Raw genomic sequence first — 15119 nt, 5'->3', positions numbered from 1 at the left:
AGATTTGCGATCTACTTTGAGTTAATTTTGTTGAAGTATGGTATATGGTTCCAGGTTAGATTGGTTGTTTTGGATTTTGCATATGGGTATGAAATTGTTCCAGCTCCGCTTTACTCTATCCTTTCTTTCCTGAATTTTCTTTGTGCCTCTGTCAAAACTCAGTTGACCATATATGTAAATGTGGATCTACTTCTGGTCTGTTTCCATGGATCACCTTATCTATCTCTATGCCAACTGTAGGTTGTTTTTTCAACCCTTTTTTATTTACCGACCAACTCTTGTCTAGATTTCTCAGGAGACTTTTAGTATTTTCCAGTGGTTAAGAAACTTGGTGCACCAGGAACGGCAGGACACGGTAGGAAAGACAAATGGGCAGGTACAGAAAAGGTAAGGCGAAAGTATAACACGGGTAGAAGGATAAGAAAGTTTTTTAAAATGGCATTTTCCCAACTCAGTCATCACCAAAGACCACCACCCCCACCTAGTCTGACCCTAGCCTGTTTTGAAAGGCTATGTCTATAAAATATACCATTTAGCATTATTGGCAATATAGCATTTATTAAGTCATAATTCGTGTTCTCACATATTATTCATCAAAGGCATATGCTACTGCCAGTGTTTCTGAGCAATATGAGATAACCAGGGTTGCTACAACTCTGCCAGAAATGAACTGACGTGTTAGATATCCTGTGCAGTCTTGTGGTGGGTAACGTTATGATCTCCATAAGCTTCCTGAAATACTCCCAACAGCCCTCAGGACTGCCCAGATCATCTCTTTGCAGAGCCATGGGTTTCTGGTGCCTCAGACAAACCCTACCTGCCTGTCTAGGGGCTTCACCTGGCTTTACTTCCTTCATCAACCACTTGCTGTGTCATCAGAGCTTCAGAAAAACATGTGAATTGTTAATGTGATGAAAAGAACAAGAGGGTGAAAAGCACTGATTGCCAATCCATGGTTTTGCAATAACTTGGAATATCACTGATTATTAACTCAGAAGAGAGCCCCTAAAAACCACAAAAAAAGAAAAAAAAAAGACTAATTCTACAAAAGAAACTTGTAACCAGAACCTCTTCCCCTAAGGCTGTGTGGAATTCAAATAAACAATGATCAGGGTTAACAATTCAAGAAAGTTTGGGATACCAGAGCCTCAGACAAGATAGTGAGAAACTGAAAATGAAACACAAGAAAAACTATTTGAAAAGTTAGTCAAAAAGGAAAACCCTGCTCAAATTAGATTCATCAATGCTATCAAATATGACAGCTTGCCATGTTTGAATCCAGAAACACTTCAGTCAGATCACATCCCAAAGTGAAAAAAATGGATTCTTAGTTAGTGTAGACTGTTAAAATGTCACCTTGCGCCCAGACACAGTTCTCAAGCCATGATCTATTTTAACAAAAGGTAACAGATGTCAACAAATCAATGCATGAAAAATGAGGGTCGAGGACACAATTATTGATTTCAAGTATTATTTTTCTTTTAGTTGTTTTGTCGTTTGTTTTCCCTAAAAATAGGCAATGCTTTGAATGGGGCCTCCATTTCTCTTTCAAATGAGTGAGTGCAAAATTCAATGAAATTTTTAAAACATTGTGAATATGATACAGAACGCCCAAGCCTATACCTCTATGGAACAGCTGTGGGGTCCAATCGCTCGCCGCCAAGAAGCACGACTCCAAATGCCAGAGTTTGGTGAAAAGGAATTGTTTATTTAAGTTATACAGCTTTAAAATTAATGGTGGAATTCTGTCGTTAAGTCCCACTCCCTTTAAAACACCCACACATATACACAGCCCTGCTTCCCTTTGTCAAATCAGGCCATTTTCAAAATATACCAGTCAGAGGTACTGTCTTTCAGAAAAACAGAGGTCCGCGGCTCAGCACTCCTGGTCACGGCTCGGCATCGCCGGCACCTCCCGTTAACCCGTGCTTGGCTGAGCAGGTCCCTCAATTCCCAGCACCATCATCCGTGTTGCCATGTTCCCCAGGCAGGTTTCTCAGGATTTCTCCTTTCTTTCTCCAGCTCTTCATCCAAAACCCCGTGGCACCTCCTTACGCACCAGACCTCAAGGCGGGCTGGAGGGGGACTTCTACACCCTTTCAAACCTAATGGCCGAATTCCCTCAAGGCTGCCCGCCCCTAGTCTCAGTCCTGACCTGGAGCCACCTGCATGACCTCACCTCCGACTCCTCCCACAATGAGCTACATCTGCAAGTTCTCCTGTGTTTATATGTATTCAGCAGCCATCCCCAGTCAGGGCTAGAGTGACTCCGTGATGGGGGGACTGCCCCCGCTGGCTATACAGGAGTCAGGATATATCCTGAAAGTCACGCTCATCTTGCCCAGAGGCGGTAGCACAGCCATTATCTTGCCTTGGTTATGAAAAGTATCTTAAGCCATTATCATCTTCTCCTCCCGTCCCCCAACAAAGGGCTATCGGAGCTTTGGCAGCCCCTCAGTCTACACCGTTTCAAATACAATAAAAAACTGTAGCTGTTGCTCTGAAGTCTGGCATCTCTAAATTCTATGACTATTATGGCTATGATTTTTTAGCTTGTAGGTTTATGTGGCATGTAATTAGCTTGTTCTAAATTTGTTTTAAGATATGATCTAAATTTTCAATCAAGTGTATCAGAGCCACTTGGCATGGCATCCATCACCAGGAAATGGTGCCATGGCGGCCGATCCCATTTGAACCCTGATAAATGCAATCAGTGTTATTCTCCTGAACTCAGTAAGACAAAGTGCTTTGTTTATTTTTATTTCTGCTGTCCATAAGGCCTACCAATACCAGATCCAGCTTATATAAAGTAATTATCATAATGCTAAAGCCTACCATTAGAAGAAAATATATGCCTTAAAAATACATTATTTCAAATAGTACCCTATATAGCACTTCAGTATTTTCGAAGATATTTGACATTCATTAAATAAGGTTTATCCCAGGTTGGAATGCTGAAAGAACATGAAACAAACAAAAGCTCAAGTCAAGCTTTTTTTCTTCCAAAATTTAACTCTGCTAGAGATACAGTTCAGTCTACATAATTAACAATCGAATTGCTGTCAAATTTAAGCTAAAACAACATAAGCAAGGTTAAATATACGAAAACTACTAAGGATAAATAAGGTTTTTCTTCAATTAAACTTAACTATTAACAATTACTGTTTAACAGTATTTAAAGATACACTTCTGTATCTCTACTACAGAAAATATAAACAGTAATTGTTGTAGAGAAATTGCAAAGGAATTTTGTTGACATGAATTACACTAGAAATCACAATATCCCAAGTCCTTGAGCTTTTAAATAAAATAAAAGGTATGCCTCAGATGTCTATTGTAAAAATAAGTGGTAAGAAGGCTCCCAATCCCCTGGCAGACTGGACTCTTTCCTCACCCATATTTCCACATCTTAACCTGTGTTCTAATGACTGTATGGATTTCAATCCATTGGCTGAGAATATCTGAAATGAAGAGCAACAAGATGGATGAACCTAGATATGTAAGTGAAATAAATCTGTCAGAGAAAGATAGTAATGTATGATTTCACATATGTGCGGAATCTAAAAAAACAAAACAGAAACATACCCATAGATACAGATAAAAGGCTGATGGGTAGCCAAAGAAGATAAGAGTGGAGGAATGGTTGAAAAGGAAAACAAACAAACAAACAGAAAAACTTTCTGAGCCCTGGAGGGAAAGCTCAGTTGGTTAGAGCATCTTCCCAACACACCAAGGCTGCAGGCTTGATCCCTGGTCAGGACTATAAGAAGCAACCAATGAATGCACAAATAAGTGGAGTAACATACTGATGTTTCTCTCTGTCTAAAATCAATCAATAAAAAATTTTTTAAAGTTTCTTAGCATATTTCTAGGCTTTAAAATATACTTGCTGAATATTACTGAATGTTTCACTAACTGATTAGGCCTCAAAAAAAGAGAAATGAAGGTGAAAAGGAGATCTGAAAGATAAACTACACTTGATTAAGGTTCATAAAGTCAGCAAGAAGTTTAATTACAACTCAGTTTCTGTCTTCTTATAATGAAGAAGAATATGATCAAATCTTTTCATTATAAAAATGTTATAGGCCTAGGAATCAGAGAAAACATTTATAGAATAGGATTATCTATTTGATAGAATTCCCTATAACTAGAACAACAATTTTAGATTATTCCTAGGGAATCAACTGTTATACAGAATGCTTATTTTGTTGCAAAGGGTGTTTAACATGTGACAAACCACTTTCAAACAGCATAAAAAGTTCATAGTTCTTATTAACTGCAGTAGTAACTTCGAAATCATTACCTGAATAGTGAAGAAAACCTCAGAGAGTCTTCTCCAGTATGAAGCCTGTCAACAACTCCAAGTTCAAAAATAAAATGACACACTGAAGAGAAAGTACAATGTTAGTTTTTGAAATTTTATTATTTTTATTACATACATTTCACAAACAGGAACCTTCTAACACCACACAGAATTCCATAACCAAATGCTTCAACTTTATCAACATTCCTTAACTATTTACACTGTCTTCCCTCCACAAAAGTGCAATCCAAGATATCTTGACAAAAAGTCTTTACTGACAAGAGTATATTTTGAGCTGGTTTTAAAGAAGCCCATCCATTACATTTTCTTTCAATTATCTGGAATAATAACAAAGTCAACAGGACGTGGAGATGAGCTGAGTTAGGCAGCATCCAGTTATAGGAACCAAAACACTGAGCAAGAGCCCTTTCTCCTCACTGCCCCCCAAACCTCCAGCTAAAACTACTCAACAGCTGCTACCGTGAGACTAAAGAGAAGCAAAGGAGAGTTACTGACCCGGGCACAGGAGAGCAGACTGTATGTTAAGCACTGGTCTTATAAGACAAAATGAAAGATTCAGCAGGTTAGTTTCGGTGGTCTATCTGTTAGGTTTAGGATTTAAACACCTAATAATATTCTTTTCTGATGAATTAATTTGCCCCAAACAGATAGGAAAATACTTTTTACTCTGAAAATGAACCTCTTTTAAAAAAGAAGAACTTCTCTTCTTTTTTTACTGTAAAATCAATGCTGCAGAAAGCTCTTTCTTAATTGGAATGGGATACCTGACGCCAGTCCCAGTTCCACGGCCCATGTCTATCTTTTAAGGTATAAACCTCGTGAATTAACTGCTTCAGATGCAACTAGAGGAAAGTGGCGAACTGAGTTGGCCTGAAGAGAAAATGATGAGACCGTCAGAAATAATCTTCTCACTAAACCAATGCAGACAATTTTATTTGTCCAAGGTACATAACTCTTAAAAATAAATGATAAGAAAAAAGAGTAGATGAAAAATCACTTTGAAATTATAAGTCACTTATAAGTGGTTCATATTATTGAACACTATTCATCAGAAAAACAGAAAATGGATCTCTTAGGTGACTAATAGCTTTTAACACCCAAACCACAACAAAAATAATCACCCTTTTTTTTTTTTTTGACATATTCCGATTTCCATCAATGTACTTAGAGCAAAGTACGTTGAGGAAGCATGGGGAAAGTATTATGGTCAGCAGATTTCTGAAACAAGTTTTATTATTTTTATTATAGCATAATCAATTATATTTTATTCTCAAATCAACCAAATAACCCATTTTAAAAGACTGTATTGTCTTGAAGGTAAAGATATTCTTAGATATACCTATGCTTTTCCTTTTACAGAACTGCAGCATCCACAAAATCCTCACTTTATCATCAAAATAAAGGCCAAAAGCAAATTTTACCTAATTACAGTGAAACCTCATTATATTTATTTTTTAGGGAGTAGAATACGATAAAAAGAGAAAAATATTGAGTGCATCCAACATTCCACTCACAGCAGTTTTAGACTGAGGAGCCTGCTGAATGCGATCTATACATACTTTATGCTTAAGAACAATATAAGCAGCTTTCTCTACAAAAACGTAGGTGGGTTAAAGAACAGCATTACAAATATTTTACTATTCATTTTAAATGCAGAAGTAAAATGCAAATGGTGCTCCAAAGACAAGAGAAACTTTTGTACTTGGGTACATCAGAGAATCCATAGGGAAACAGTTAACTCACAATTACAGCTTTGCATATTAAAGACAATTGTGCAAGGGTTATGTCCTATAGAGACCTCTTTCATGGCAACAAATGCTGTCAGACCAATAACAATTTTCTGCTTCTTATTGGCATTATTGAGCATTTCCTCTATTGTGAAATATGTTTCAGATCAAACACCAAACTAGATACACTAAACTGAATTATTATCACCCAAACTGAAAGATGAAGAATATTAACATATTGGTTCTTCTTAAGGCTGTGTTGTTTCAAAAACAAAATAGCAAATATTTCATGTAGTACTGAAGCTCACTTGCAATAATGCCTAAACAATCTTGAGAGGAAAAACAACTATTTTTCTGAGGGGAAGAAAAATGGTATAAACCAAGTAAGTAAGTAACATAAATGTTTACATAACCCCTAATGGGGCTACCCATACAATAATTATTATTTTAAGCATTCATTTAGCATGTATGTATATATAGGTCATCTTCATAGTTATCAAATTCATTTTTGAGGCATGATATTCCATTCTATAAGGGCATATAGTGTATGTCTATTTAAATCACCAAGATCTAATAAACAGAAAACTGTGTTTTGGAAAGCCCAATGCTGTGACGAGTTTAGTATATAAATTACCATCTTTTCCCACCAATGGTAAGGTATCACAAGGATCTTCTGAATGATCTGTTTTCAAATCAGAGATTTTCCAAAATGAAATGCACTTAAAACAGAAATATTAAAATTATTATTTTCCTCATACTCCCACAAATAATTTTTTCCCTTTCCTTACTAGGGTCAAATCTTTGATTTTGGAAACTCAGCATTTAACGGGTAAAAGGTAGCTGTAAGTGATTTTGGAGAAGGTAAATGTGGCCATAACTGGTTCTCAAACTCACCAGTGAGGTCTGCGGCCGTGAGATTTACCTTTACAAAGGGTCTGACGTGAAATGGCACTTCGACAGTGCAACCTATATAAATCGGAGCCATCCAAATCATGTTATTCACAGCCTCTCCTTAGGAGCTAATGTGACCAGATTCATATCACAGTTCCTGCCTTCTTGCCCTCTTGAACCAGTGTGCATCATTTCCAAACTCATTTAGTATATACTGTCTCTATTTTAGGTCAGCTTACCTAAAATTATTTGCAATACCAATAGCTTTCACATGTCTCATAATTTGGATATCATTTTCAGTACGAAAACTGACTATTATGTTACAACAGTGATGGAAACAGCACTTCCGTTCACTTTCAAATAATCCGTCAGTGAGTATAAACTGCACGTCCGTGTGCACTGCAGAAACAAAGCCAAGATGGACTAACACACCATCAACTCTCCCGGCACATTCTTACATTCACTTGTCACATTTTCCCCAAGGCCCAGAGAAGATCTAAACGTGGGTCTTTTAAAACAGTTACCTTTTAGAGTGTGCTCCCAACTCCTACCATGCTCTTGGTTTATAACCACATAATCCCTTTCCTAAACTCACCCCATCCTCCTCACCACCTTAAAAGCTGCATGAGAGACTCTTTGTGGTGGTGAATTAATACGCAGGGCTCACAGGTTCCCTCCCTGGGCTCCGGTCACGGCCACAGATTACCACTCCCCAGTCAGGAGAGGGCAAGGGCAGCCCCCACTTTAGTGGGGCGCACACGCAAAGGAACCCTCCTTTACATTAGAAAAGAAGTTAACATCACAGAAGGTTTGCCTAGAAAAGATATGTAACAAAGTAATAATATCAACAAAATAGCTATTACCAAAGCAAAGCTTTCATCAATAAGCTTCGAGAACTTTAAAGGAAGAAAATGGCTTCACAAAATGGTAGTCCAGGTTCCCACAGTGTGGACATTGCTGGACGTTGCTGTACTCGGAGAAGTACTGCATCCCAATCCGCACGTCGATCACGGGCTTCCCGCAGTGCTTACAGTTCAGCCGGGCCTGGGGGAGACACGGCACGGTAAGCCACCAACCCTCCACCTCCGACACCGTCCACGTCCTCTGACCCCAAATGCAAGATCATTACAGCTGGGAAACGGACCCGGAGGTTAGTAAAGTGTCCTTTTATTACCAATATCAGGGTAGGCAAGGCATAAGACATGCGTAAGATGTGGAGTCAAGCACTCATCATTAGTCTGAAGGTTACCTCCTAATTTCTCTCGCCGTAGGAAGCCATTCTACTAGTTTCTCCTACTCACAGGAAGAAAATGTAAACTTGTGCTGCCCTGAGTTTCTCCAGGAAAGTCCCCCAAATAACAGGACAACCTTGCCTCTGGATTTCAAAAAGTGGCTGAAGCTGATTCCCCCACCCAAACCTATATAAACTTCTTTGAAGATTCTGTTTATTTAAAAAATTCATACACATTTTTCATTCTACTCCTCTCTATATTTGTGTGTTCTTTGTGTAAAAATAAATAACATTTCCTTAAAATGCTCAAGCATAATTAGCAATCCAAGGAGCAGCGCCACATGTGTCCTGAGGCCTGGAAGCCCTGGCCCAGTACATGTACCTCAGTTAACACCTGGGCCCCTCTTTAAGGGCACAATAGTAGAGGTTTGCACCAACAGGCCTTAAGGGAATAAGCAGAAGTAATAAATACAACAGACTCTCAATTTAGATGCACTCCAAAAATGTAACAAAAAAGTATAACCTCATTTTTCCCTCAAAACACTCCTGTGAGGTGGGCAGTATTATGTGAAGTTTTAGATGATGAAACTGAGGCACATAGGGAGAAAGTAACATGCCCAAGACCACACTGTTAGTAAGTAGAAAGGCTGAGATTGAGGCAAAGTAGCTTATTCCAGAGCCCACGCTCTAGCCATCACAGAGACTGCCTTTCTGTAACCTGAGATAACCTCCCTTGTCTCTTTGAACATTAAAAGTGAGATTCTGCACAAACATCTCTCTTTAACTTGTTATTCCTCTCTATAACTAATCATTGCTTAATTTTGGCTCAAAGTTTTATTGGAAGATTTGGCTTGATCCCTTCACAATAAATATACTTAAGGGATATTTTTAAAGCCAAACAACAATCAAACCTGTTTTCCATTTCAGTGTGTGTTGGGGGGGATGAGGAATGAAGGTCTGGGCTTACACTGTTTTAAGGAAGAACGATAGTAAGTACCAGCGGGCCAGGCATGACAGGGTGCCGCTCGGCTCTTCTCTCCAAGGCAAGAAGATAACCCCGCTGCCTTTCAGGAGCGAGTGAGAACACATACCAGCCTAGGAGCCACAGGTTTCAGCCATGGCTCTGACACATTTGTTTGCGGCTCTGACACATCTGAGTAAAACACTCTGATTTTCTGGGCCTCTCTTATACGTGGAGAACAATGAGTCTGGACTAGATCTGCCAGGTCGTTCCAAGTGCTAACACTCTGTGAGTTACAGGCCCAAACATCCTCTCATTTCCTTGTTTCTCTAAAAGACAACCTTCTCTGGAGTGTGTGTGAAGAGAGAAAAGCCACTTCCTTTTGTTTGTCTCACCTCAAGAGCTGGCATTAAAACACAATACTATAAAATGCTACAGTGAGTAACTAAAAGACTATGATATCTAATTTCAAAGGCCAAGTTTTTAAGATGGAAATGTGGCCCATGTATTAGTATAACATAAAAGTAGTCAATTCTATCTGGAATCGAATGGCAGGCTATAGATGGCCATTTAGGTCTGTCACGGCTCTATTTCACTTTTAAGATCACTACTATAGACAAAGTACAGCTGAAATACCAACTCTGCCGGTATTTTAATTCAACCAACACTGGGTATCTTTTGAATAAACTGTGAACAGTGAGGATATCTTCTTTACAAAAATTAAACCATAATGCTAAAGATGCAAAACTATGTAGTACACTAATAAAGTGTCCATCGCTTTAAAAGCCAGGCTTGGCCACTGAAGAGCAAAGGAAAATCTCTCTCCTAACCGTAAGGATCAAAGAATTACATTACAAGTGCTTGCTTTTTCCAAGCATTTGAAAATACCAGTAAACCAATGGATTTCCAAGGACTCTGTCGCCCCCCGTGTCTCCACGGACCGACTGCACGTTTTGCATGCCGGTACTCCCGTCTGCCCCGACGACAGCTGCATTTCAGAGCCCTCCCAGCCGTGCTTTAAGGGCTGCAGATCTTTCACATCAGCCTCCAACACGGTACAAGGCAGGCAGTTCCTGGGCAACTGTACTGTCCCAGAGAAAGATCTTGTCTATTAAAGAACTTCCTTCTAAATAACTTTTGTTCATTAGAAATTAGCATATGTTAACCATATAAAACATTAGAAAATATAGGTAAGCAAAGAGAAAACTAGAGAACCACCCAGCATCCCACATCCAGAAACCACCTGATAACTGGTTAGTAGATCCCTTTTCATGTTCACTTTTTACGAATGGAAGTATTTATAATCTAGTTATATGCTATTTGTAATCATATTTTTTACTTTAAATACTGAAAACATTTTCCACATTATTCTACAACAGCCCCTTCTGTGACCGTACGGTGGCCCACGCAGCCACCACCGCCGCTGCACCCCACGGCAGCAGATCGACCAGCACCAGGAGACAGTGGAGCGGTCTCATGAATGCTCACTACTAGAGCACCTTCCAGTGCCCTCCGCCTCCCCTACCCTAACTGCAATGCCCACTCTAACTCCTCTACGTTCACGTGGGGACAGAAGCCTGATATCATCCACTGCTCGTTCTGCGGGGTCAATACCAACCTGACAGCATGGAGAGGCGGCCAGGATGTCGTAGGTGTACATGGTGCCCAGCTGGTGCCAGCTGCCGTCCCACCGCGACTTACACTTGATGCAGATGATCTTGTGAACCCCTTCCAGGCAGTCCACGCACACTGCGTACAGGTGCATGAGTCTCCCTGTGCACAGAAGACACAATTGCTGAGAGTAGCCATCACGGAAATCACCTTTTGTCTCCAAAGGGGATTAAAAATTGGCTCATCCATCAGTTGTAAACACACAGTTTTATCACTTGGATAAGCATAAAAAGCAAAATAGATATCACATACCCCCAAGTTGTCATTTTAGAATAATGATAAATTAGTATTATCAATGAAACATGTACTTTAAGTTCAATCTTATTAAAGTGCTTTAACTCACTTTTCCAAAAAGTGCTGCCAGGTTTAAAAAAACTTGGACGTACAAACTCAAATGGCCAAGCCTTGGGTGCTCAAAACAGCCTGTGACTATGCAGGACTTTCTGTTCAGAAGCCTATGTGTGGCACACAGAGGCTGAACTAGCAACCCTGGTCTATATTCATGGGATCGCTCATCGATTAACAAACCCCATGATACAATCAAAAGTCTGTTCTGGTCTTGGTGGCCCAGACCTGTATCATAGCCAGAATTACTACATTAACTGTCCTTGTCTCTAAAATCACTCAGCCATCACCACATCTAACTTAGGAACTGGTATATCTTACTTGTAAGTGCTATTTTAAAAGGAGTTCAATGTCTTGTTCTTTACTAGGCTCTTAGAAGTTACATGCCCATTCCTCCATTTTTTATTAACACCTAAGGAAAAAAAATGTCACCCAGTTTATACAGAAGGATTAATATTCAAATCATGGAAGTCAGAATGTTCAGGATCTGCCTGGACAATGTGTAACAGCAACAATGCTGCTCTCCACGTGCGGATCAGGAAGTTGCACTGTGCTAAAAACTACTGTCAGGAGAACATACACTCCTAAGTGGCTTCTTATTCCAAATGTGCTGCTCGCTGCCATCGGCCAGACCATGGCTCTTCGCCTTCTGGTGCTAAGGACTAGCGTGCTCCTTACATTGGAGAAGGGTATACAGTACATCAGAGATACCTTTTATAGCTTTTTCTCTCCCTCTTGGAGGACTAGGTCTTACTCACCCTGGTAGGCTGAGAGTCTCGCACAGTGCCTGACTTGGGGAAAGCACTCCGTTACTGAATGCTGGATGAATGGAGGGGCATGTTAATAGCCAAAGTCTAAATTACCTCAGGGGCCACTATGTCAAAAATGCAAAGGGTGGCATTCCTAGGGCACTGGCAATGAAAAGGTCTCACATACCATGCCCACTCAGAGTGGCCCGGGGACATTTCAGGATGTTAATTCAAGAATCCAGAAGACACCAGGAAACACTTCATTTCCAGTCTCCCTCCTGGACCTACTCACGGCAATTCTCTAATAGTCAGACACCCAGGCAGCTGCTAGGAAGAGACACTGAGGTCAGATGTCACTGCCATCCGGATGAAGCTGACAGGGAACTTTTACTAAGGGCTTTCCAGGGTCTGGCACTGTGCTATGAGGCTATATGAATCATTTCATTTAACCCTCACAGCAACACTACAAAGTAGGTATTTTTGTTAGACCCACTTCGGATAGAAGGAAGAAACTGAGAGACTTCAATTCATATCTGCCTCACTCTTCACATCTAGACACACTCATGGGAACTCCTGGTCTGGACTGAGCCTCTACATTTGTTTCAGTTACTATCATACATTGTCCTAAATACAGAGAAGTTTAAATTTCTAAACTCTAGAGTTGTGAGATCAAACAAAAAGCAGATTCCTGGGAGAACAGCCATCTGTGGTTCTAAGTGGGAACGAAGTACAATAAAAACTTCCTAAGTAAATCAATCTTAATAAATCACTAAAATCAAACAAAAATATCTTATCAGAGAAGGAGTCAGAGAGCAGAGGCTGGAGCTGGAGGCCGGGGTGGGTGGTGAGGGGTAAAGGGAACAGCTAGGGAGTGACAATCCACATGGGCCAGCCCTGGAAACAAGGAGTCATTTTAGCAGCATATAATCAACTGCAGCCTGGAATCCGTGGCCTGGAACGTGGCCTCTTCTATTAGAGCTGAACATGCTGTAAGGATTCTGTGATGGAAGAAATGATCTACACTAGCTTGCTCTAAAAAGGATTGCATGGACTTCTTGGAGATGTGACAATAAACACCCTGGCACATGTCAAGGCCCCCTAAAGAACTTGGCCAAGCTCTTTATCATGGCTTGAAAGTGTATCTACAACCTGTTCTCCATCTACCCTACTCATTCTCCACTCTAGAACATTTGCTCAACCAAGTGGTTCTCTACAGTCCTCTCACCATCTTCCTGCCTTTTAAAACCGCTTTTCCTTTGCACACTGCTCCCGTCCCTCTTACTAGCAAACACCTGGTGTGGCTAGACTCTCCACCTAAATTTATACACCTTCAGATTGCCCCTAACTACCCAGGCCAACATGGCCCCTTCCTCCCTGGAAATTATAGGGCCCTTAATGTACATAAGTATCCAGGCGTCACCAGGTCCCCTGGTGGTACTGGAGTTAGTTACATTTTTATAAAAGCATTGTACATCCTAAGATTCTAAGCTAATGAAAGGCAAGAACTGATAGTACCCAGCATATGAAATTCCTAAATTTGATTGGTTGATGAGTGGATTAAATGAAAAAAATTTGTCATTATGAATTGAAAAAGAACATTATTTTCACGTACCCTCTACTCTTATACCCCTCAAACATCTCCATAAAGAATATTTCTGGTCTAAAAATGGTGAACTAAAGGTGCTTTGCCTTACTACCTCTAAAATTATCCCCAAACAGTACAAAGCACAAGAAAAAACACACAAACTCCATCTTCCATGAATATACAAGGTACCTCAAACCTGAAGCAGAGTATGAGATCAGAAATTGGACAGCCTGGCTTGAGTGGCTCAGTGGACTGAGCACCAGCCTGCGGGCCAAAAGGCCGACTCGCCTGCCACTGCCAGATGTGTCAGAGAGGCCATCCTACCCAAACAATCCATGGAATTGTGAGAAATTATAAATCCTCACTGTTTTAAACCACTAAGTTTTGGAGTCGTTTCCTTATAACAAAGACTAGAAAAGACAAGGGATGAGGTGAAACACTAAAAAATGAATGAGACCACTCCCTGCCACTTGAGTTCTTTCCCTGCTGAGAAAGAGAAGAAACTGCATCCATGAAACAAACAGAACATAATTAAAAAGAGCTCTCTGATGCCCTGGCTGATGTGGCTCAGTGGACTGAGCACTGGCCTGTGAACTGAAATCGGTCGCCGATTAGATTCTGTCTGGGCACATGCCTGGGTTGTGGGTCACGCCCCCAGTTGGGGGCATCCAAGAGGCAACCAATTTCTCTCTCACACATCGATGTTTCTCTCCCTCCCTTACCCTCTCTCTCAGAATAAATAAAATCTTAAAAAAAAAAAAAAGCTCTTGGAAATTATAAATATGAGAATAAAATCTTTAAACTAGGTAAAAATACTGGAATATCAATCAAGTCAAGGAAATCTTCCAGAAAGCAGAATTAAAATAAAGAGATAAACAATAGGGCCAAAATATATATTATAAAGATAAACCAAAAGTAAATTTCCCCAAGAAAGACCGTAAGTTTACACAGTCAAAAAGCCAAGAAAGCACTTTGTACAATAAATGAAAAAACAAAAAAATGATAAAGACCTGTATCATGATGAAGTTTCAGAATACTATGGAGAAAGAGAACATCTTAAAACCCTTGGGGGATATGGGGGAATAAAGGGACAGGAATAATATTAGACTTCTCAATAACATTAGAAGACAGTGAAGAAATGCCTTAGAAATTCTAAGGGAAAAATAATTGTAATCTGGAAGACTATACCCATCCAAATAGCAATCAAGTATGAAGATAGACTCAAATTATTCTCAGACTTTCAAAGTCTTAAATTTAACAAATTGAGGGAATAAACCAAGGAAAAAGAAAATGTGGGGCCTAGGAAACAGAAGGAAAAAAAATAGAAAAGAATTGAAGAAATTCCTAGAAGGACAACTATGTAGCATAGCAGGTACTGAGTACACGAGGACAGACGGGAGCGGGAAGATGAAAGGTTCCATGAGGGAAATCTCTAGAAAAAATGTCATTAAATGTCCTAGGTATGTGGAAATGTTTGTGAAAGGTAGTTGGTACTGCTGCTTCCAAGTAAGAACAACAAGCCAAAGATTCAAAAAATGCTAAGCTAACGAAACGTGAAGCAATTTTTTCAATAAAAATAAGCAGCATGCTAGGATATACTGGACTCTATACAGGAAATATATGAACCTACACTTC

The 15119-nt window shown here is 39.9% G+C and overlaps 1 protein-coding gene across 2 annotated transcripts in view; it reads right to left on the bottom strand.

Moving 5' to 3' along the window:
* Positions 1–4361: 4361 nt before the first annotated feature.
* The window catches only part of HECA (hdc homolog, cell cycle regulator), a 44196-nt gene continuing 33438 nt past the window's right edge, over positions 4362–15119 (bottom strand). Inside the window, exons 3-5 of one of the 2 annotated variants that reach the window (XM_054570040.1) lie at positions 10753–10907; positions 7806–7986; positions 4362–4385 (exon numbers count right to left, since the gene is read on the bottom strand). In XM_054570040.1, coding sequence (XP_054426015.1) covers positions 7822–7986; positions 10753–10907 — 320 coding nt within the window. In that variant the 3' untranslated portion in view covers positions 4362–4385; positions 7806–7821. Of the gene's footprint in view, positions 4386–4409; positions 7987–10752; positions 10908–15119 lie in introns of those variants that run through there. The other variant, XM_054570039.1, reaches the window with a different exon arrangement.

This window comes from Pteronotus mesoamericanus, unplaced genomic scaffold, assembly GCF_021234165.1.
Source record: "Pteronotus mesoamericanus isolate MK-2021 breed Mesoamerican mustached bat unplaced genomic scaffold, CSHL_Meso_final contig_20, whole genome shotgun sequence".
NCBI lineage: Eukaryota > Metazoa > Chordata > Mammalia > Chiroptera > Mormoopidae > Pteronotus > Pteronotus mesoamericanus.
Note: the sequence above shows the minus strand (reverse complement) of the source record. Positions and strands in the feature narration are given on the sequence as shown.